Source organism: Sander vitreus, chromosome 11 (assembly GCF_031162955.1).
Source record: "Sander vitreus isolate 19-12246 chromosome 11, sanVit1, whole genome shotgun sequence".
Taxonomy (NCBI): domain Eukaryota; kingdom Metazoa; phylum Chordata; class Actinopteri; order Perciformes; family Percidae; genus Sander; species Sander vitreus.
Window position 1 is genome coordinate 13,844,484 of NC_135865.1, and position 23,863 is coordinate 13,868,346.

The following is a 23,863-nucleotide window of genomic DNA, read 5'->3' on the forward strand; positions in this document are numbered from 1 at the left end:
TTCTGGCCCGTGACGGCCTCCTTTCACTTCCTTGTTCCAAGAAAGCTTTGTGTAATATCCACAAAGTCACACTAGATGGCCCTCACCGCTTACTGTAGAGTCGACGCTCAGCCCGACAGGTGCCAAAACTGCTTTCACCAGCCAGTACAATTTAACCGCATGCGGCGTGATACTTCTTGATGACTATTTCTTTGCCAATATCGGCAGCTCATGTGAAAAATACTGGGATATTATTCTAAGTAACTGCTGTTCATCATATAGACCACCATCACAGTGAATACACTTTATCAGCATTCATCTCTGTATAATAGGGAGTGTGCAGCGTGTGGTATCATCGCAAACTCTCTTCTGCTGAGGTTGACCTCTCTGGCTGGCTGCCGCACTGGTGATGTCATCGGGCAGTGTGAAAGAGGAGCTGGGTGAGAGAGCAGCCTACAGATATCAGATGGATGCTGGGAAACGCAGTGTGTTACAGCAGGAACACAGACACACACACAGCAGGGAAGTGAGCGTGATTCAGAGGCGCGTGGAACAGGCACACACACACAGACACACACACACGTACACAGACATGCTGTGCTCAAACACTCACTGATGAGCTATTCAGCGATCGTTTACTGTTATCCATTTACCAAGCAGACAACAACGGGTAATACTAATGCTGGTGGTAACATGTACTGAAAGGGGAGGTGATATCACCCTGCTGTATATCATCACTCCCTCTCCGTTGTTCACCTGTCAGTCTTTGTGAGTCAACCTGAGATCACACACACACACACACACACACACACACACACACACACACAGACACTGAACATTCAAGAGGCCTGCAGATGTTAACTTTTAAGCTCTGCTTACGTTTATAGCAGCAATGTCATTCTCGTAGGCTTCCCTCAATTTCTTCATGATCTCCACCTCGGCTTTACAACACGCCTCCAAGCTGCCCTTCACCGTGATGGTCCTCTCAGGGTTGTAAATGGTTAAGTCTTGTAACCTGCAAGGGAGATCACGCACGCACACACGCACACAGAAACAGAAACTCACTTTCTGCTCACTATTTTCTTATAAGGTGGACGTGACTAAGCTGATTGTAATTGCATTTACTGTTTATCTAACTTAAGTGTTGCTGAAGGATGAGTCATCACCATCAAAAACTGACATTACAATGCCTTGCTTCGCTAACAAGCAATTTAGTGCTGCATTTTCATAAAGTTGGAGGACACAGAAGAAAACACAGATAAAAAAAGGAATGATGAAAACTGAAGCCGCAGAGGCTGAGATAGTCTGACTTTACTGTAAGTTCCCTAGTGTGGTATGAGCTCCAAAAACACTGGTTCCTACACATCCCATAATGAAACTCAATGTTTCAATATGCCTCATCCACACCACATCGTCATCAGAGAATTCCGAATTTTCGAGCATTACCGAGTCGTAATTAACAACTTGGATATTGACGTGAGCGCAATTCACAGGTTGAAAACTCGTAATTACGGTACTCCGATATGAAATGAACGCAGCACTGGATCCTTCCTGCCTGGGGAACACCTAAGTCACTTGAACTCTATGCCCCTAGTTTGCAATGCAGACTTATTGTGTAGTCTCCTGTCCCAAACTAAACCTGATGACATCCTCAGGGTAGTTTTCTTTTCAGACTCGACAAAGCTCCTCCTGAGACACAAAATATAATATACAACTCTCACTCACAACTCTTTGTCCCTCTCAATGTCAGGATGTGAACATATCAGCAGAATGACATGTGTGTACAGACCAATTGGATTCATCCATCCTTGCTTATTATTATTTGAGAGGACAAAAACTGTTGTGCAGAAGCATTAGTGTAAAACACTGCAGAAAGATATTTAGCTTAATCTCATCATTTTGTGCAAAACCAGCTCAATCAGTTTGAAATTAAACCACAGTTAAGAAAACGTTTGAGTGAAAAACTTTTGCCCTGAAAGTCGTCTCATATTTTTGCAAAACACTGACATGACCATCAATATTGAATGTACCGTTTGCCTCCTTGCAAAATGACCTCTCTTTGTCTCTCTCCTCATCTCTGTCTCTTTCTCAAGGCTTATTACAGATATATATATATATAGTCAAAATGTCTGCTGTTCCACAATGCCACAAGCACTCACATCAGTTTGTGTGTGTCTGTGTGTGTGTGTGTGTGTGTGTGTGTGTGTGTGTGTGTGTGTGTGTGTGTGTGTTTTCTTGAAAATGCTAGTACGGCTAGTAGCATCTCTGCAGAGCGCCGTGGGTGTGTGTGAAAGAGGAAGGAGGGAGAGGTGACTTACGAGGAGATGGTAATCTTGGTCCCTGTCTCCTCCTCGATCTTCTTCAGGTTGCGGCCCTCCTTCCCAATCAGCCGGCCCACAAGGCTGTTGTGGGCGAGGATCTTCAGAGGGATGTCCTCTGTCCTACACACACAAACACACACCCTCAGGTTAGGCGAGATAATAGAAGATAAGTTCCGCTGAGTGTCACTGATGTGGTGTGAGGAATGTCATGGTGTGATGGCAATGAACAGGAATGTTGACAGCTTGCCCAGCCGGTGTAAGCACATAGAACAAAGTTAAGACATGAGCCTTTTATTTAGTGAGGTGTGCGCAATGGTGGCTTTTACTGATTTTACCCCGATTTTTACAAGAAAGAAGATCAGTTTAAACCCATTTTCCTGTAGAGCTACTGTCCACATGCACCCAAATGTTTCCTGCTGCAAGAAGACATGTTCACCGCAGTGTACCGTAAACAAGGTACTGCTGCAACAACCACATCTCAGAAAATGCTTCTGGTAATAGAAGGAGAAAAGAAAAACAAGGTAGAAACAAAACTGATCGGCTGATAATGTGCTGGAGTCCCTGTACTCAAGTTCAAACAGTAAAACTAAAAGTAGAGATTGTCTCCTGGATTCTTGCATTATTTGTTGTTGTTTTTATTTGCTTTTTATCTGTTTTTTGTCATCAACATAGAAACTGATACATTATTATTGTTAATTATAATTAACTGTTACACTAGCATCACCTCTTTCAGTCAGTGCACAGCAGCGCAACTCAACATGCAGAAGTTTAAAATGTGTCTACAGGCAAGTATGCAATTCAAAATATATGAAAAATAACGTTTCTAATTGTTGCTTGTCAAATCCAAAATTAAGGACATACAGTATATGCAATATCAAACAAAGGTTTGGCCTAAATCAAATGATGTGTCTTGTTTATTAGGTGTATCTTTATTGCCACAGTTGAAAACTGGTTTTCTTCCTCTTGCTATTAAGGTTGGGAGATTTAAAATTATCGAGGAGGAAAACAGATTGTTTAAGCTGCGTAATTTAGGTGAAGTGGAAGGTGAGTTTTGTTTTCTTTTGTGCCGTACAAATTATGATGATTTGAGAAAGTTAACTTTCCATGAAATTGTTTGACAAAAACCTGAACTATGCTGGTACACAGGTGGGCAGAAATTGTAGTGCTTGTTTAATTTAGATGTTTAAGTCCAAACATTTGTTTTACTGTAAAGCCTAGAAGAGGTGGCAAGACAAACTATTTCACTCATATTTGTTCTGATTTCTCCAGTATTATATAGTTAGTGCAGGGGTTTTGCCAGTGATTTATGAATTGTTTTGTAGAGAATGAAGGCCTGATGATTTAATTGTGAAATTATAATGTCAAATTAATATTTAATTGGGATAAATGGAGCCCTTTTTCATACATATGTACATATGTATGTATGTATGTATGTATGTATGTATGTATGTATGTATGTATGTATGTATGTATGTATGTATGTATGTAGGTATGTGTGGATTGGGATGGTAATAAGATATTGGGACAAGAGAAGCATCATTTCTGTATGATCTATAATTCGTTTCTGTGGGACATTTGTGGGGTCAAAGTGTGGTTGTGGAGGGGTGTGGTGGAGGAGGGGTGTGTGTGTGTGTGTGTGTGTGTGTGTGTGTGTGTGTGTGTAGGGGGAGGGTCTGTAAAAGTTGATCTTTGCTGTAAGGTGGAATTAGTTCGGGGATGAGCTGTGGGGCAAGTAAGGGGAAATGTTGTGCGTTAAGATGCCAAGTTTAGTGGTTCAGGTTTCACTGGGTGAAATTACAGGGTGTGGGGCAGCCGAGGTGACACGTTAATTTCTGTAGGTGTGGCACCCAGGCAGGGAAGGGTGGAGGTTATTGTGACTTTGAGAAGAGGTTAACTGAATTGACAGAGTAAGGTGGAACAATCCAGCAGACTTATTTATTGTTGTTTCATTACATCACATTCATTTGGAAAATGCTTTTGACTAAAGCGACAGTCAACAAACAGGAACAAGAGCTCTATGACATCAAAATTGAGTTGCATCCTTCTGTTTTGAGCTGTCTCTAGTGGTTCTTTGCTGCATTTCTTTTTAATTTTGAGGAAAATATTGGTGGCATTTAGAGCTACAGCCCACTAACTAATGCATGCGGGTGTAATTTGATTTATTTTTAAATCCATTTTCCCATTTTCTTCATATACAAATGTTAATGAATAGTTAAACATTTTGGGAAATATGCTTATTCTTTTTCTTGTCGAGAGAAGACAGATACCACTCTGTACGGTGACTATGAAGCTACAGCTAGCAGCTGATTAGCTTAGCTTAGCATAAAGACAAGAAACGGGGAGAAACGGCTAGCTTGGCTCTCGAAAGGTAACAAAATCCACCTAACAGCACCTGTAAAGCTCACTAATTAAAACATAAAACTGTGAATTACACTTCAGTTTTTGTACAGATTAAACCAATGAGATATAAGTACACACTTCCCCTCTTTATCAAGTCATATTTTCCAAAACTTCAAACTGTTTCTATAACGGTGTGAAACCTGAGTTGGATGTGATTATCACAAAGATTTAAGACCTAACTTCCTAACTTCTGGATGCCAGGAGATTGGCAGCAAAGTGTAATGTAATCACAGAAAGAGGTAACGTTTTTTATTTAAGCTTAAACTTTCACATGCATTCCCACCAGCCTTAATCATCCGATTCAACAGCCTGAAATATTCTTTGGTTTAATGGGAGACCATGCCGATATAAAACACTAGCCACGAGAAACAACCAACAAAATAAACAACCTTGACAAAACTAATTTAAGCGTGATGTTTTCTAGGATGTATCCTGCAAGTCTGTGGAAACGTGTTCATATTTAAATGGAAGCAAATGTTTTTTTTCTAAATCTAGCCATGTAGGATCTATCCCTTATATTTTGTAACGTAAAGGCGTGCGGCCCCCTCGACAAACAACACAATTAAAAAACTAATAAAGACAAACACAAGTTGGGTGGTGATGCTCAGATCCAGCAGAAGCTCAAAGAGTTTAAAAGGTGCAGTGTCTTGTTAAAAGTGTCAAGCCCAATTAGACAAGTTGGCCTTGTTTCTTAAATGCTAAGCTGTGATCACATGTTAGCCTATGTGAGTGTGTTGTGTGCACTGTGTTTACTGTGTTAGTGGTCCAAGCATTAGAATGCACAGTGAGATTAAAAGGTGTGCAGGCAGGTTAAAGGATAAGATTACAGCCCTGCAGACATTATGGCTAATCTCCCTGTGGGAGTGTATGCATGCCCTGCATAAGCAACATCTGAGTGCGTTTATGCACGTTTGTGTATGTCCAAAGGCAGACTCACGTCTTGGTCTCGTTGGCCTCCTTCTGCATGATGTCCAGGATCATACGACAGGCAGAGGAGCAGCCGTCAGGAGTTGAGTGGATGGTGATGGGCTTTTCTGCTGCACCAGCGTTTTCCTTCCGATGAATGTCCACCCTGAGAGAGGGAGAGACAGACAGACAGACAGAGAGATGAACACAACATAAAGAAGGACACAATCAGAGGCGAGAGGACAAAGTAATAATACATTTGTCATAATTGTGCATTACTGATCGAAAGCATATGAAAAAAAAAATGAAGGTACTAATGAGATAAACACAAAGATAACAATTCATGGTATTGAAAAGCAGAGAAACTATTTCAGAATTGTATGGTGTTTCGTGCTATCTCGCATCATATGTCAGACAACTGGTCTTCAAATGCAAGCCTGGATACATAATTAATTCAAGTTTCAACAAAATAGAGCAGGGCTGTTTGAGAAGTTTATAAAACAGGAAAGAGAAGAAAAGCAGCAGGAACCAGGCAAGATCATCAGAGTAAGCTTACTTGGACTGTGTCTGTTTAGTGACATTCTTGATGGTGAGGCCCTCCTTGCCAATAATGGCTCCCACAAACTGAGTAGGCACGAGCATACGCAGGGGGAAGTCGTGTTGTCTGGTGCGTAGAGTGCCGAAGTCTCCTGAGGGCCCGGGCTGAGAGGCGCCCTGGTCCCGGGACGACCGACCCCCGCGCCGCGTGCGGGGAGCCTGGTCGGGTGGAGCAGCATCCATGTCCACAATATATGACACCTTTAAAGAATAGTCCTCGAACTGGTGTCCTGTTAACTTCTCAATGGCTCTGGAAGTGGGTGGAAAAGGAGGTGTGAGCCAATTACAATGAAATGATACATCTAATTGTCAATAAAATCAATTGTAATTGTCAATACAAGGAATTAATAATATCTCAGTATATAGGTTCTGTGGTATTTCTTGAGTGAGAGTTTGCAAAAGTTATTTACTAAGATTTAAACATTCAAAAAACTGAGATATATATGTTAAGATATATTAATTTCTTTAAAACTATGTTTGTACATGATGCTACCTCCTTCCAAGCATTGGTTGTGTACGTAATAAATTGACGCTAAGCATCTGTAAGATGCACATGAACAATCAGGACAGTACATCATTACAAAGATAAGGGAAGTAACATCAGCAGCACACTGAACAAATGACAACAACAATGGTGAAAAGCTTTCCAAATATTTCCATCCACACTGAATGTCTTCACAATAGGAAAACAGCTTTATCTCTTCATCTTCGCTCTCTGTCCGATACTGTGTTTTAATATAACCATACTCACAATTTAGTTGTTCTAACCGTTTTTAAGATTTAGCCACACTAGGCAACATTTTCAAAAAGCTCAGTTTATGCGTGAGAAAACTGTTGTCTAAGTGTGGGCAGAGGGCTGCAATGTTTTTTTCTGCGTCATCTTAACATTAACTATGTGGTAACTTTCTTGGGTGTCACTGTGTTCATTTAAAGACTTGTGAAATCTGAAGTTCACAAAGACGATATTCCGGTTTTGAGTATTGATTTAGCCCTGCTCTGACATTTTGTGGATGTACTTTTTAATCCTCAAGGTACACACAAAGTCCACAGACAAGTAGGTGAACAATGCTGCTCGTGTTGCTGCTGCTAGTCTGTGCATACAATACAAAAAAAAATATATATATATATATATATACACGGCTGAATCAGAGTCATTATTTGTGCTGCTTACTCTTTAGCTTCCTCCTTGGTTGCGTACGTAACATTCACCACTGCTGTTTCGGTATCAGTGTTCACTATGAAACGAGACAGAGAGAGAAAAAAAGCAAAAACATAAGATAGGTTCGGGCCACATTTACACATGCACTAGCAGGTCTTTGTTGTTGCTGTAGGGGCGTCAGACACACGCCCAGGTTCCCGTGGTGACCCAAAGAGCCACTTGTCTGTGTGAATCCATTACAGCCATCACCACACTGGCTTCCCTCCAGAACCCGCTGCTGCCTCCACAGACAGAAGCTGCTAAACACAATAGCCTCTCTGCCACTTGCACAATAACGGATTAAAGTTTGACATGACAGCCTAAACAAAGCAAGTAATCTGTGATAAAGCAAACAACAGGCACACACCTTGGGAAGATTTGTGGTCTTGCACTGCTGCTCAGAGCACAGCTAACGCTGCCACAGGGTTTGATTCCCACTGAGACTAGGGGTGCAACGGATCACAAAACTCACGGTTCAGATCGGATCACGGGTTTCACGGATCGGATCAATTTTCGGATCAGCACAAAACAACAGGAAATTTAAATGATTTATTAAAAATGTAATAACAATAACTTAAAACAATAATAACTTATTTCACCAGTAAATTGCTGTCAAATGACAAAAACAGATGAGGAAAGGGTATTTCACAATAACTTTGAATGCACCACGAGGTTTACCAGTTTCAAATATACGCACCATTTAGTCCCGTCTCTTTTGTTTTTCCGACAACAGCAGTGACCAAGGCATAGTTTGTATCATATATTAGCACCGGATTTTAGAACAGAAAATTGCGTTGCCTGTATCTTTTCACGGAAACCCTCCATAGAGATTTATCAGCCTACTTTAAGTAACAGCGACAGTAAAATGTATTTCACACTATTATTATGGTTAAACTTTGCAATTAATCCGCAGTTCACAAGCATTCCGAACCGTGAGTGTTGATCCGTACAGACCATGGATCAACTATGGTACGTTACACCGCTATAGCTGGGACCACACCATTGTACAGCAATGACGAAACAAGCTCAATATGAGTCAATTTATTAATTGATTGCCGAAAAATTTATTTGCAATTATTTTGATAATCACTTAATGATTTAAATCATTTTTCAAGTAAAAATGACAAACATTTCCCAGTTTCAGCCTCTCAATTATAAGAATGATTTGCTTTTTGTTGTCTTTAATATGATATACGGAATATCTTTAGGTTTTGGACTGTTCCGACAAAATGAGCAACAGAACTACATTTTATAGACCAAACAAATAATATAAATATTAGAGAAAATAATCGCCAGATTAATTGGTAATGACTAATTGTTAGTTGCCACCCTAAAGTAAAGGACACACACAAGACACAACTTTAACCGACGCACACACAGACAGGATGAAGCTCCGCATTCACACAAAATCCAGCAATGCCGCACCTTCCCGCAGAGGTGTGTGTGTGTGTGTGTGTGTGTGTGTGTGTTTATTTGTGTTTTAAAGCGTAACCGCCATGAAACAATCAGAAAATAGTGCTTTATTCCCCTGATTCACTGCTTCGTTCCGCACTCCCTCTCTTCATTCACTCTCTTGCTCGCTTGACCACTGCTGCTCTCTCTCTCTCTGGCTTGTTGAGCCGGGGAAAGAGAGGGCAAATTTGAAGTCTGTGTGTTTACAAACAGTAAACAATACTTACTAGATATTATACCTTTAATGAGAGCGACAGTGAAAGAGATAGCAAGAGAAAAAGAAACACAACATGTCTTATTGATGGACCTCTGTCAGAAGAGACAATGGCATCTCTGCTTTGTCAATGAAGGATCTGTTTGTGTAACCGCTAAATGTCAAAATAATGATCAACAAAGAAGCCACTGCTCTTTGTGAGAACTGATGCCAAAGCCTGCTGACAAAACATCCACTGTAGATTTTTTAGATATCTTAGAAAATAGGCATGCGAGGCAATTTGCCAGTATCATAGTGTTTTTAGAAAATAAAAACAGGCATCAGATAAAGTCTGTAAATGAAAACTAAAACTTTCAAACCTGCGAGTGTGCTGCGGACAGCAGGTTTGGAAGGGTTAAAAACCAGTGAGAGTGCCCAGCTGGCTTAGAGAGGGTGAGTGGGCAGAGCCTGGCATGAGGCCCGGCCCCAGCACTCACAGCCAGCTCTCCCCCGCCACGCATGCCCTGCCCTGCCCCGCCACGGGCAGCCTTCACCGTGCCACACAAGAACATGGGACTCCTCCAAAACCTTACCCCATAACCAGTGCGCACAAACACAGGCAGAGAAAAAGTGACAGGCAGACAGGAAGTTGGACAGAGACACAGAGAGCGACTTAAGATACACAAGTAAGCTGGCTCTCTGGAAGCTTTGATCACGCACTGCTACCAAGCAACTCTGACGCTCGGAGAACCGGACTAAGGAAGAAGGAAGAGGAGGAAATGCGCGCTGGTATAGAACAGATGAAGTGGGTTGTTTTACGGCAGCATCTGAGAAACTCTGAGAGGAGTAATTTCTCTGCTGTGTTGTCTTTTAGCACCTGTCATGACTTGGCTGCTTTGACGCACAGAGAGACACCGTGTGTGTGTGTGTGTGTGTGTGTGTGTGTGTGTGTGTGTGTGTGTGTGTGTGTGTGTGTGTGTGTGTGTGTGCTCTATCAGACGATCAAAAGCCTCACCACAGGCGCCTACAGTGTCCTCCCCCATTACCATGATGCACCTCCCCAAAACAGACACACAAGCAAACAGGCATAAACACACACACACACACACACACACACACACACACACACACACACACACACACACACACATATGGACACATTACTACTGGACGTCTGCCATGTCTACCCACTTCAATCCATACGCTGAGTCTAAAGGGACCAGTGGCAATACACAGTACTTATTAAAGAAGCTGCATGTAATTCAAACGCTGCTCTCTCTGGGTCAAACGTTTGTGAAAGATACACATGCACACAGACAGACAAGATGATAAAGGCTGATTTATATGCAAAGATGGGTTATGTTTAGATAATGGGTGTGTGGGATGATGGTAATGTGGAAGTTAAGTCACACAGGGAGACTTGACTCACTGGGAGGTCTGTGTTTGTGTGTTGCTAAATAGACACGTGCATTAAACAGTTGGAACCAGATGATGATGATGATGATGAGATGTGCAGAAAACATGGAGAGGAAGAGCTCTGTACCTTGTTCCACGTTTTCTACAGTACCATACTGAGCTAGAAGGCCGTCCAAAACCTGAGGGAGAAATGAGAGCGTGGGTTAGAGACAACTAAGGATGCTGATGCAAAAACACACATGGATACCCACACACACACACACACACACACACACACACACACACACACACACACACACACACACACACTAGATTTTACTAGCTGATTAGTAAATCTTTTATCTAAATTGGTTGTTGTTACTAACAACTTATGAAGGACTTGGAAAATGCTTTTTAAAGCTACAATCTGTCATCCAAATGTAAAGTTCAGAGCGCAAGATTCTACATTTGCTATACCTCCTAAAATGACTGAGAGATGTTTTAATACATGGACAATACATAAAACTATATTTAAATGATTAATGTTTTCATGTACTGTTAAAAGGTTGTTTACATTAGTAATGTAATGTTGCAATGTTGTAATGTTTTATTCTGTTATATTCCAAATATTGATCTATAATAAAGACCACAAAAATGATATTAAAAATTACCAATGAGGTAGTTTACTCCTCCTTTTATTTATCACTGCATGTACACACAGACACACTCACACAGTAAAAAACAACTTGAACCCAAGCAAGGTTACAGATGTTGACACACAGACACAGGGTCATCCCCACAGTAACAAACGACGTAAATAAACTGACGTAAATATAAACACACATGCACACAAAATACAGAAATACAACATTAAAGCTGGTGATTCATGGTCGGTTTATGTGCTACATGGTGCTTCAACTGGGCATCACACACACACACACACACACACACACACACACACACACACACACACACACACACACACACACACACACACACACACACACACACACACACACACACACACACACACACACATACATACACACGTACACACAGAAAAACAACTGACCTCCCACTGTAGATGAGGGGGAATGTTCCGGATCTGGATCTTCCGACTCCTGCAGAGATGAGAGACACAGACGGAGTGGATTTAACAGACCTGAACCACACACTCACACATTTGAGAGTTACAGTCATCTCTTGTGTTAACAGGAAAGCCAAACTTCACTCATGTATACAATATACACATCCAACAGCTGAGAAGCAGAGACGCTTTGTGATGAGGGCAGAAATGCAGAGTCAGAAATGTACTGTGTGTAATCTAACAGTTAGTGTCATATAACTTTGTAAATGCCCACAGCTCATTAGACAGTATCACAAATTAAAGGACTGTCGTAGAGCTGCTGAAGGAAATCTAGGTGTGTAGCTGAAGACGTTTATTAGACAGCAGCTACTGACTCTCAATGCTATTCTCACTACTCTCACTACGAGTCGTGGATATGACACCAAAAAACGTGGGGAAAAAAACAAACATGAAAAACAAGTTTCAATGAAAATGGTTGTAATCTGACAACAAGAATGATGAAACACAACGCAGGGTGCCCATTTGTAATTTAAAAGTTGTTTTTATTTGAGACTGTCCCTCAAAGAAAACAGTAACAAAATTAAAGTAGAAGTCTTACAATTTACAGATACATCAAAAGGTGCCGGAAATGAAATTAACTTGGAAAACTAGTGCTGCATGAAAAATAATCATCTGGAGATGAAGTTACAGGTGGTTAGATTTTGTTTTAGGCGCGAACAAAAGAAAGAAAGAGTTAGAAAAGTGCACTCTGCCAGGTGTCACCCTCTCCCCTTCCAAAAAAAGAAAAGACAATCTCAATCAATATTCACTGCCGGCTGCCGTACAGTCAAGATGGCGGCGAAGATGTATTCATCTTGTATATAACTAACTTACTTTAGTGGTTAAAAACACAGTAAGTGCCGAATTAATCTGCAGATAGTCTTGTTCAAAATGTAAACTTTCTATGGATATCAGTCTTTGAGCCACAATAATGGCCAAAATGTAGCTTGCAATAGACCTTTTGACTGAAGCAGTTGTTGATCACTTGCGGCCCCTACCGGCCCGTTAAGAAGAGTGAGGAGTCAGCCGTCAATGACGGTATAAAACAGAGCAGTCAATAAAATAGGTTTTTCAAAAATTGTGAATCACCGCAACCACAAAAGTTCCTTGAGTAAAAACATTCAAGCTGATGGTTCCAGTAGTATGTGAGATTAGCTATGGACAGACAGATACACACATACACACGCACACACATAACTTGTGCCTGGAGGGCAACAAATAAACAAATAAACACGATTTTCATTTATTCCATGAAAATGTATCACTTTTGTTTTTAATTCACCTTCATTTCCATTTGTATCCTAATTTTTCTTACTTGTTACTTGTCAACTTTGCGAATTTGATTCATGATTAACAACGAAAATGATCAAACTCTGAGTCTGATGTGAATGAGCTTAGTTTAACTACATCTTTTAGTTATTTATCAAAACATGACAGTCAAAGAAGACAGAAAGATTGACTTTCAAATAGGACAGCATCCCTCTCTGTCCGGTCGTTTTGGGATCAGAGCTTTCACACAGGCTTCCACTCTCCCTCCGACCTCCAGTCAGCGTGTCAGCTCAAACAGCACAGCCACATAAACCGCCCGGTGACCACAGGCTGTTAACAACTGCATTAATGTTAGAGAGTCCAGCTCCGCATGAGAGCTGCTGATTTAAAAAGCAGGGAGGCTGGCGGAGAAAAAGCCACACCGCTGAGCAACCGCATCCCAAAAAAAATCATTTAAGGACAATTAGGAGCCATTACCAAGAGTGGGGAACGAAGAGGTACAGCAATAAAGTGGAGGAAGTAAGGTAATAAGAAGCGATAATGAGAGGTGGATCAGGAGAGCATCATTGCTCTGCCTTGAATGCATGTGTTCACACACATTTCTTCATCTAGGTTTTGCATCTTACTCTCCAAAAACGTCTCCCTGCAAAAAGGTCAGAATTTCCTGTCAACAGCGAGGAGAAGACGAGAGGAACGAGCCGGCAGCTGGACATGAATGAATGACTCTTTCTGATTGTGCTGCTTGATGGAAAAAAAAAAAAAAGAAGAGGACACAGCAACACATGGATTTACGACAGCCCTCTTCACTTCTCTCCTCATCTCTCCATCTGAACTTTAAGCACTTTTATTAAAATATTGAGGAGTAACTGAATAAACTACTATTATTGATTATAAGGTAAGCGATTACAAACTTGCATACACATACACAACAGCTATAACGATTCACATTCACAAATGAAACAACAGAAAAAATAACTTAAGTTTGGGTTTTCCTCTGCCATGTGCCTCCTACCACAGAAACAGAGGACACAAAAGCATAGAAAACAGAAAACAAAAACTGACAATTCCCAGCGTATCCTACCACACGGTGGCCTGCAAGCTTTCTGTCGCTGATGGTGGTTTAAAGCGAGTGGCTCGATGAAAGATCTCTCTTGGCAACTGCTATCCAAACAAGGGTAAACCGATCAAAATCACCCTGTACCACTAAAAACACATCACCTTTTTCAACGTAGTAAACAACCAGTCCAAAAGCAGGCAGTGGCTGAAAAGCTTTTTAGACCCACTCCAAACCCCAAAACAGCTCCAAACGCTGGCATCCCAGAGCTGCCCAGTATGGAAACTAAAAGCTCCTTTCATTCAGCGTTGTCTGCTTAAATAGCCCCGTAGACTCTGAGGGCCCAGCTCACTATTGTGTTTTTGCTAATTGATTTGCCAACTGTAACCCTGATGTAATGTTAGACTAGATGACGCTGAACTACAGCACAGTGATGCCGTCCTCTGTGCTCTTTAAAAGTTAATAAGCACATAGGCAGATTCGCTGTCAGGTGAGGCGAACTCCTGGAGAACAGATATAACGGTAGGCTTTCTTTATCAATATCGTCCCACTATGTTCACATCAGCAGGACTTCTTTTTCTTTACTTTTCTCTGTAGCTTGTACATGTTTTGAAGGCCACTTGCTTGTCTGTCATCCTGAAATATGCATAGCTCCCTGAATGGACATCTCTCGGAAAAAGTGACTCCCGACAGTTCTTCTTCAAGGTCTCATTTTCAGCATGCCTGTGGCCGCTGGCTGACCATAAGATCACTGCTTTCTGTCAGTCTGTCTGTCTGTCTCCAGGGTAGGGAGAGGCCCACGATACAAGCCACCCTGCAACATATACTATTGTCTGTTTGCAGTGTTTATGTCTAGCTACAGACATGAACTGTATGTCCTCAGGTTATATGTGTTGCTTTATAATCCGAGAATAACCCAGTGATATTGTATGAAGCAGCAGGCTTCTGCTAATATCTGTTTGTTTGCATTTAACGTGAACCCAGCGCTCTTTTTCAGCTCCTCCTTTCAGTCCAAAATGTGCCGCAGTAGAAGATACAGACTGAAGTCAATGGTTACTTAATGTTTGTTGAATGTGACCAAGCTGTCTGCTGTTGGTTTGGAGCAGCCTGCCAAGAGAAAAAAAAGCCTCTCAATTTCAGCCTTTAAATATCTGAGGGTGGCCATGTTCATTTGAAAAGCTAATATTTACTGCACCCACCTGCACGAGGTAAGAAACCTTGTCTGCGAACACGCATGCATATTAATATACACACATGCATGCGGAGCAGTCAAAGGAATTTTAACCTCTAAGAGGGCGGACAGAGGGGTGACAAAAGAGGGTATTCATCCCTCGCTAGAGATTTGCAGTGTTCCTAATGATGAACATCTGATCATCAAAAGCCCTGTGTGAATTATACATTTAAAATCTTTATTTCTAACCTTTTTTTCCTGCAGTGTTTTTATCCCTTGCGATGTTTCCTTTTCTTTCACCTTTTGATCAACATTTAACGCTTTTGTGTCTCTGGACCGAAGAGACTTAGCTGGCCTGCTGAGATCACTTGGTTGTAACTAAGTGTAAAGAACTGTAAGAGCTGCAACAATGACTTTTTTTCTATTAGTTGATAATTGATTAATTGTTGAAGTCAAAATTCAAGGCAAAGGTCTCAAATGTGAGATTTGTTGCTTTTCTTGGTCTTACATTAAGGCAAAATGAATGTGTTGGGGTTTGAATTGTTAATCAGATAAAACAAAACATTTGATGACGTCCCTTTGGGCTCTAGGATATGGTGAAGGCCTTTTTTCATTCTTTCTTTAATGCTTTATAGTTCAAACAATTAATCAAAAAAATTAACAGCAGATTAATCGACAACTAATCGTCAGTTGCAGCCTTGTGGTAAGGAATAATGAACTCTATGTGCAAATGGCTTGATAGAATTAGCAACTTTTTAAAATATTTTTATTTATATCCTAGAGAAAAAAGTTTTGAATCATTTTCACATCAGCTCCAACTGGAGTCCACCTGACATGAATCACTGGGCTGCATGTAGACAGATGATTGAATAAAGAGCATGTCTGTCTTTGAAATGAAACTCTCTTTGGTGGAAGCAAAGAAAAGTGGTGGGACAAGACAAAACAGCTAAGGACAGTCTGGGAAACAATTCCACCACAAATGATAGACATAAAACACAACACAATCTAAAATATAGGATGCATTTACAAAATACTGTGAGTCAAAGGTTTTGGGAGATATGGTCTATTAAATCTAGACTATAAACGACCACATATGACAAGTTGTTATCACGTAACCTACACTTGTCCATCAGTGGAAGACGTATTGAGATATTTTTCTTGAATTGAAGTAGCAAAAGTATAAAAATACACTTTGCAACTAAAAGTCCTGCATTTAAAGTCTTATTAAGTAAACGTGCAGAATTATTAGCAGCAAAATGTACTTAAATATAGCACTTAGTTACTTTTCCCTACATCTTAAGCTAAGTGATGACACCTGCGCCAGCTCCATTCACTGATGAAGACCATGAGATGTGAATGTGGTTAAAAGTAAAGACAGGCTCGTAAATTAACGTTTGAGTTCAGATTATTTTGTTCCAGATTGATACTAGAGATACTAGAGTGCTTTTAAAGGTTTCTATTTCATATTATTTAAGAGATTGTTGAATTGATTCAATTGCTGTTAAATTAAATAGTGTGATAAAAGGCATACGCAGATAAATAACAGGTTTCTTCTAACGTCTCTTAGACAGTCAGAATGAAGACTGCACAATGGTTATTCAATTTGCCATAAACTCAACGTACTTTGTTCTTTAAAAGCCCTCCAAAAAGTCAAAGTCACTCATGTCATTAAGAACTGTAACCCCAAAAAGTCAGTGTTTTTTCCTTAAACCTTTTTCGTCTTTTAACAGAAACCCACAAGAGTGAATGATTAAACATTTCCTTCTCTGCTCAAGAATTCAGTCTAATAAGGCCTTTAAAAGCCTTGTTTCCCTCCCAGCTCTGTGCGGATGCCCATGCTGTCAGAGATCGGCTCACAAGGCGTGCTGTCCTGTGCCCAGCAGGGAGGCTCTCTCGCTCTAGACCAGTGTTCCCCAACCACTGGTCCGCGGATCGGTACCGGTCTGTGGTTCATTTGGTACTGGGACGCACAGAAACAAATAAATAACATTATTTCCATTTAATTGATTGTCAGTCTGAAAGATGTTTTATTTTGAAAAATGACGGGATTCTCTCCCGTCTTTCGCGCTTCTCTTCCTCTTGACACGTCACGTGATATTTACCGCATTGAAGCCCACAAACTTGCTAAAAAATAAGTAAACAAACGTCTTCGCAGAGCTTTTTTGCTCAGGGGAAAAGGCCCGTGGAGGAGGAGACAGAAGAGGAGCCTACAACTTCAAAGAAAGAGAAATTTAACAGACAATACCAGGAGTCCTACTTAAAATACGGATTTATCGCAACAGGTGATACTCAAGGGCCAAGGCCGCTCTGTATAATATGTGGCGACAAGCTAGCAAATGAGGCAATGAAGCCTTCAAAACTTAATTGGCACATGGAGACCAAGCACCCCGATTTTCTGCCGTGACAGCAATCATAACAAAATCGCGGAATAAACTGGACATAAGGAACGCACTTCAGGTATCACTGTCACCCGTTACCCCCAGATGGGACCGTTTGGTTGCACAGAAACAAGCGCAGGTCTCCCACTGATACATCGTTAAGGTAACTTGTGTTTTTCATGCATTTTACATTTGTTTTCATATTATATATATTATTAGATATTTGTTTTCATGCTGGTCGTATAATTTTATTTTGTTGTGTTTATCCGCCACACCTTGAAGACCGGTCCATGAAAATATGTCTTACATGAAACTGCTCCGTGGCACAAAAAAGGTTGGACCGCTGCTCTAGACGAATAAAAAGACATCCTAAATAGTCTTTCAGTCCACCAGCCCTGTCTGGAGTGCACTGCCTCACAAACACAGTCACCTCTACTAGAATCCTCACACCATATTGTTTCAACATCAAATTTGTTTTCCTCCATTTAACTGTTATTTTCCTTTCTCCTGTGTCCATTTAGCTGTCAACGCTCTCACCGTCTCTGATTAAAAACTGCCTCGCCGTTGTTACACACCAATATTTGTTACCTAATGCTTAATAAAATGATTCATTCCTTAAAACGGTGAGCTATATCACCAGATATGTTATGCCAGAAAAAAACAGAAATCTTTATTTTTCAACCCCTCGCCCTTGTGAAACATGTTGTGTTTCAGCTGAAAGCCACGTTTGATTACACAACAGACAGATGAAGTCCACATCAGTCCAGAAACAGTCCAATGCAAGACTTTATATTGCACACAAGATAACTGATGACTTTCGAAATGAAAGATGATCTGGCCTTCATCACAGCCCTACATACCATGTAGATAAAATAGGAAATGAAAACCTCTGCAGTCATAAATCACAATGTAGGCATGTGATAATGCACCTATTACATGGTCATATTACAATCCAGTGATATGCACTGTCTAAGCAACACTAATGTGTCTGTTTCTTGTATGTGTAGCGGTCCGATGTTTCAGTGCTGAGTGCAGCATAATGTGATCATCTGACAATCTGCTACATTTACAGCTATATGTGCATGTATCTGAGCTCTTGCATCATCAGTATTGTAGAATGTAAAGCTCTAAGCTGACAAATGCACTGTTCTTATTCCTTTACATCTTGCTGCAACTACCACTGATAGAAAGGTCAATTCATGCTCAGTGTAGAAGTGAAACAGCACTATCTTATATGGGTCAGTTTTGGCGGGTTGGTCAAAGTGTCTGGTGGTCCTTATACACCAACTGTAGACTCGTTTAATCTGAATTAACCCAATTTCTAGCTTTGATCCTTAAGCTCTTAAGCGCCTAAATGGCCCGAAATCTCAGAGAGGAAGCAACAAGTCAACAATATTCACGAGACCCTTCTGTGTGGAAGATGTCTCTTTGCTCCTCTTTTCCCTCCCAGTGTCCCGCTCGCTGTTGCTGGATTAAGTTGGAGCTCAGGCCATTTCTGTGTAGTGCTCCTAAGCACTTCTCTAAGGCCCATCCAATTGTTGTGGAACAGAGATAACAGGATTTGTATGAGAGAAGTGTCTATGCATTGTTATTTACCTTCAGGACAAACAAACCCAACCTACGTCTTGTTAGATATCAGTCTGAGTCAGAGTGCTCAGACCAAAACACACAGACATATATGTCATTATATTAGATATTATGTTCTACTTTACTTGGCTGTACTTCTTTTAAATTTTCAAGGAGTTTCCTGGAAAGAATTTGGTATTAATAGAAGGAACATAAAGACAATTCAACAATTCTGCTTAATTGCGAGCGTTATGGAAATCATGTTTTAGTCAGTGCAGTCACAGCAGGTCTGCATGTAAAATGGGAAATGTATCTACAGGCAAGCACACACTTCAACATTTATGAAGAGCAAAATTTGCAATAATACATGAAATTTTCTTTTAAGGACATTCCTATTTTTCCTTCTAATTAATACCAAATTACTCTTTTCTGGAAGATTCTTGAGATGATTAGGATATTTTTTTGATATTAAGGACATCTGGAAGTATAGATAGATGGTTTATTCATTATGTTTTAAATAATGTACTCGAATGTATTAGAAGATCAACACTGAAATTGAGATTAAAAGTTCATTCTTGACCTTAAAAACAATATCAGCTGCTAAGACTCAACATTTTATTCAACGTTAGTGAAAGGTCTGCCTGTCATGAAGGTACCAACCTTTAACCATGTTTACCTGAAGGATTGCATAGAACTTGTCAGGGCAGTTGTCAGAGAAAGCACTGACTCAATTTAGGGAAAAAAAGTTAGGCCCCTTTTCTTTGTTACTTGCAGGATTCGCTTGCTAGTGAGTCAAGTATCATTATCATTGTCATACTTTACAAACACAAAGGGAGAGTCTAACTTGGTCTGTCTGCCATTTGGTGCTGGGCAGGTAGCGTAGAGTGAGTTTATCGGAGCTTTTTTTTTTTTGCTGAAAACAGCTGCTTCAGATGGAAACGTCACTGCCGGGAATGATGAGAGTGAACCAAAACAGTTAAGTCGTGTGCTGTAAAAGCAAAACAATGAAGTGAAAGACGCCTAAACGCTCTGCAGAGCTAAAGGGGACTGCATAGTCTGGTGATAATTCTCTATGGGTTTGTCAATACATGAGACACCTTTGACTATTTATGGAGTCACTTGATCCACTGTTAAACGTACAAAATATAGACTATAGCAGCTTTAACTAACTGAATAATCACTCTAATCACTACAACAAAGCGTCATGTTGACTGTTTTTGAGGGGGAAGGAAAACCTTCAGAGACAGTTTGTGGGAAAATTGCTTATTTCTCCTTAAATTGTAGAAATACCCCTGAGACAAAAACAAATAGGCTGGTTCATCTAAAACAATATTATAATATTATTAAAGTAGTAATACTTGTTTCTGGTGACAGTTCCCTTCACATTCAGTCTTATTAAATCATTTTATTCATCTGGGCATTCATTTGTATTCATCAAGGATCTTTCCCCCCATCAAGTAAGAAAACAGTTATTCTCTCTGCTCTTCGCCATTGTTCCCTAACCACATATTTTTTACACTGATACTGCAGAGTGAACAAAGCTGCCGCTCCATGGTGTTGCTAACCATCTCATCTCAGTAGCGCTCAGGTGCTTCTGTTTTCCCTCCCAGCCCTCGGCAGGTGAGGACATCAGAATTCAGCAGGCTTACCTGCCTGCCTGTTTCTCTTCACGCATAGGTTTTCTCTGTGGCACCGAGGCAGGGAGACACATGCCAGGCAGATAGACATATGCAGCACTGATGGAAGCCACAGCCTTCCTGTTGACATCTGTCTGCTACTCGCTGTCAACACTCACTCAGCTGCTCAGTAGAAAGATGTAAATAAGGAGAGACCGCACATTGTTCCTTCACCTATCACGTGTGGTACAAGGTTAATTGACGAGGTCCATTGGCACGCATGGGAAATTTCAGGTAGATTAATATCTTGTATCAAGTATAGATTTAGAATCACATGATGGGGATAATTACAAGTGTCTCAATATATTTTAAATGACTCAGGCGAAGTCCTTGCTCATTATCAACTATATCAATAGAAGCGTTGTAGAGGGTGTTCTGATTTCCATTACAAATCAGCTCAAAGATATGCCATGTCACAAAGAAATGAAGAAAATAACTATTTATAATTAGATAAGACACATACAGACATTATCTTGGAGTGTCCAATGTCCAATGTGCATTCTGCAGCAGATATACAAATATTTCCAGTGTAATCACTACAAATTAATTTTCAGTCAGTGCTAAAATGCCACAGGGTGCCCAGCTGACAAAACAAATTATCTACCGTCATGCCTACTAAGCCAATTAAATTAGTACTTTAAAATGTTCCATTTGCCTATCGCTGTGTCACAATGCATTTCTATTTAATAAAATAACAGTTTGCTCTAACATGGCAACTGAAGCCCCTCCATATGGCTCTGAACATGCATCCACATATTTGAAATTAAATCTGGACATTTACATTTGGTGCAAAACACATTTATGTCCCACGTTTATCTTAATTCATGTTTTGCTGAACTTTCTTCCAGCAAGTATATGACTACAGAGGCAGGAACCATTAAAATACTCTGCAGTAAGAAGCTCAAACATTGTAATAACAAGTCAGAACGGTATTGGATCTCATGTGTTAGTCTGATAGTACTACCTGGACAATGAAACACTACAGTTTACCAAAGGAAAAAATTAAATGTCATCAAAACCTCAATGAAACCTCTGAATGGGGAGCCTCCAAAGACCTATCAAAGGATAGAGTAACACGACTGACCCCACATATTTCTTTAAATACACAACATGTCCATGTCAACTTTGTCCAGTTAAAATGTTTAATGTTTCAGTCCTCTTCAGACATGTTTAACACACCTACAAATATTCTTTTGTCTGAATTCTCAGTATTTGTGCGTTGGAGGTTTCAAGTTTCCAAGTGAAGTAATCATTAGCAAAATATATATTTGAATGGAGGGGGACTTTAAAAGCGGTTACCACACACACACACAAGCTTGAGTAGTAGATGTGGGCACACACGCACACACGCACGCAGGCACACACACACAGACACACAGACACACACACACACACACACACACACACACATTAAACATTATGTGCATTCCTGTGCAGAAGTCATTTCTGCCAACAATGCACAATGCAGAAAACATTCAATCTGCTGCAATTACAATGTTTACAATTCAATTTACTTGTGCTAAAACCTTTTCCCTTGCCAATGAGCCACAAGCATCAGCCATAAAAAAAATTAAATAACAGAAAAATGATTCGAGAGGACTTGCAGAGTCATGTGCCACGCTGCTCTGTCCTGTCCTGCACACATCAAACGCTTGCATGCCCCTCCACACTGCTACTTCACTAACTGAGGACTCCTCTGAGTCCCCTGTCAAAAAGCACGTAGTCAGCATTGTCACTGACAGGCACGCAGCGAGCCTACAGGGACACAGCTGACACATGCAATCACACACATCTAACACACACACTAACTAATGTATAGCTGACTGGTGTGCCTACTCTTCTCTACATTCACACACTGATGTATTTTCTGTGTCTCTCTCACACACACCTTAGTGCTAAGCGCTACTGACAGGTGGATACCAGCTCATACTGCGGCGATGCAGTGTGGGTCCGCTGTTAACTGCTCCTCATGGCTGCTTCTGGTGCTTTATGTTGAGTTGTACAGCTTGCTCCTTAGGTCTCATCCTTTAATCTGGCGACCATGAGGTATTATACTGTAGTTGGAAGGCTGAGCCCGCCTGCCATAGGTGTACGTCCCAACAGGGTTAACCTGGATCAATACCGCACTCACAACACTCAACATTACGAAAGCCCTCAAACTGTTTCCCCGCCTGCATTCCTCCCTGCCTGTCTCCTGCTCGTCTACAGTCTGTCTCTCATCGTCCCTCTCTCTACCCGTCTCACTACTCCCTCCAGCTACCTCTGGAGAGCTTTACTTGTTCACACACACATGAACGTACTACCTTTTCTCTTTCCCCTCCCCCTGTATGCAGGGAAGTTCCTCACAGAGGAAAGCAACTAGCAGGGGGTGAGTGAAGAGGCCATCAAATTTCTTGTACATTTTTTTGTTGTTTTTCCAGCCAGTCTGGACGCCCCCTATGTATGAGTGCCTTGATCTATGTTATGTAGTGATGTCTGTATATACTGTATGTCTAAAACTGTGTTCATTGTTGTTCTGTTTTCTTCTCTTTTGTTGCCAAAAATGCCATGCAATGTCTGCTGCAACCTAATTTCCCCACTGGGACAATAAACAAACTGCTACTACTAAGATTTATCCTCTGAGAAACAGAAACAAGCCTGGTCAATAAGCAGCATATTTGGAAACACCCCTGCCAGTCACAGCTGCTGTCACTGAGGAGTCCTCGCTCTCCAAACAGCAGCAGAACAAAGCTTTTGGAATTCTCAAACACAGGATCGCGAACCGGTGCCAGGCCTGGAGACACTGGCTGACATGTGCTGGAGTTTAAATAAGTTTGATCATGGTGCTTCTTACAAAATCACTCATGTAAATTTAAGTACATTTCAAATGATCTGAAAAATAACACTGTGCTTTTAAATGCATTGTTTTTAGATGGTTTTGGAAAATATTGTCATTTGTCATATTGTCATTACTCTTTTGTAGCATGTGATAGTTGTCTTAGCCTCTTTATGTTTGTATTTATTTATATATTTATTTTGATCTCAAACTTTTAGATAAAATGAAAGTTGAATGTATATGTATATTGAATATATAAATGTATATGTATATTGAATATATATATATATATATATATATATATATATATATATTTAAACAAGTGTTAAGTAATTACTAAGTATTTTAGAGCTGAAACAATTCAACA

The 23,863-nt window shown here is 40.5% G+C and overlaps 1 protein-coding gene across 2 annotated transcripts in view; it reads right to left on the reverse strand.

Annotated features, from left to right (window-relative positions):
- The window catches only part of igf2bp2a (insulin-like growth factor 2 mRNA binding protein 2a), a 49,434-nt gene that overhangs the window by 10,604 nt on the left and 14,967 nt on the right, over positions 1–23,863 (reverse strand). For both annotated transcript variants that reach the window (XM_078261738.1, XM_078261739.1), the window contains exons 3-9: positions 11,514–11,562; positions 10,590–10,641; positions 7,375–7,438; positions 6,163–6,453; positions 5,638–5,772; positions 2,298–2,420; positions 859–994 (exon numbers count right to left, since the gene is read on the reverse strand). In XM_078261738.1, coding sequence (XP_078117864.1) covers positions 859–994; positions 2,298–2,420; positions 5,638–5,772; positions 6,163–6,453; positions 7,375–7,438; positions 10,590–10,641; positions 11,514–11,562 — 850 coding nt within the window. The remainder of the gene's footprint in view (positions 1–858; positions 995–2,297; positions 2,421–5,637; positions 5,773–6,162; positions 6,454–7,374; positions 7,439–10,589; positions 10,642–11,513; positions 11,563–23,863) is intronic.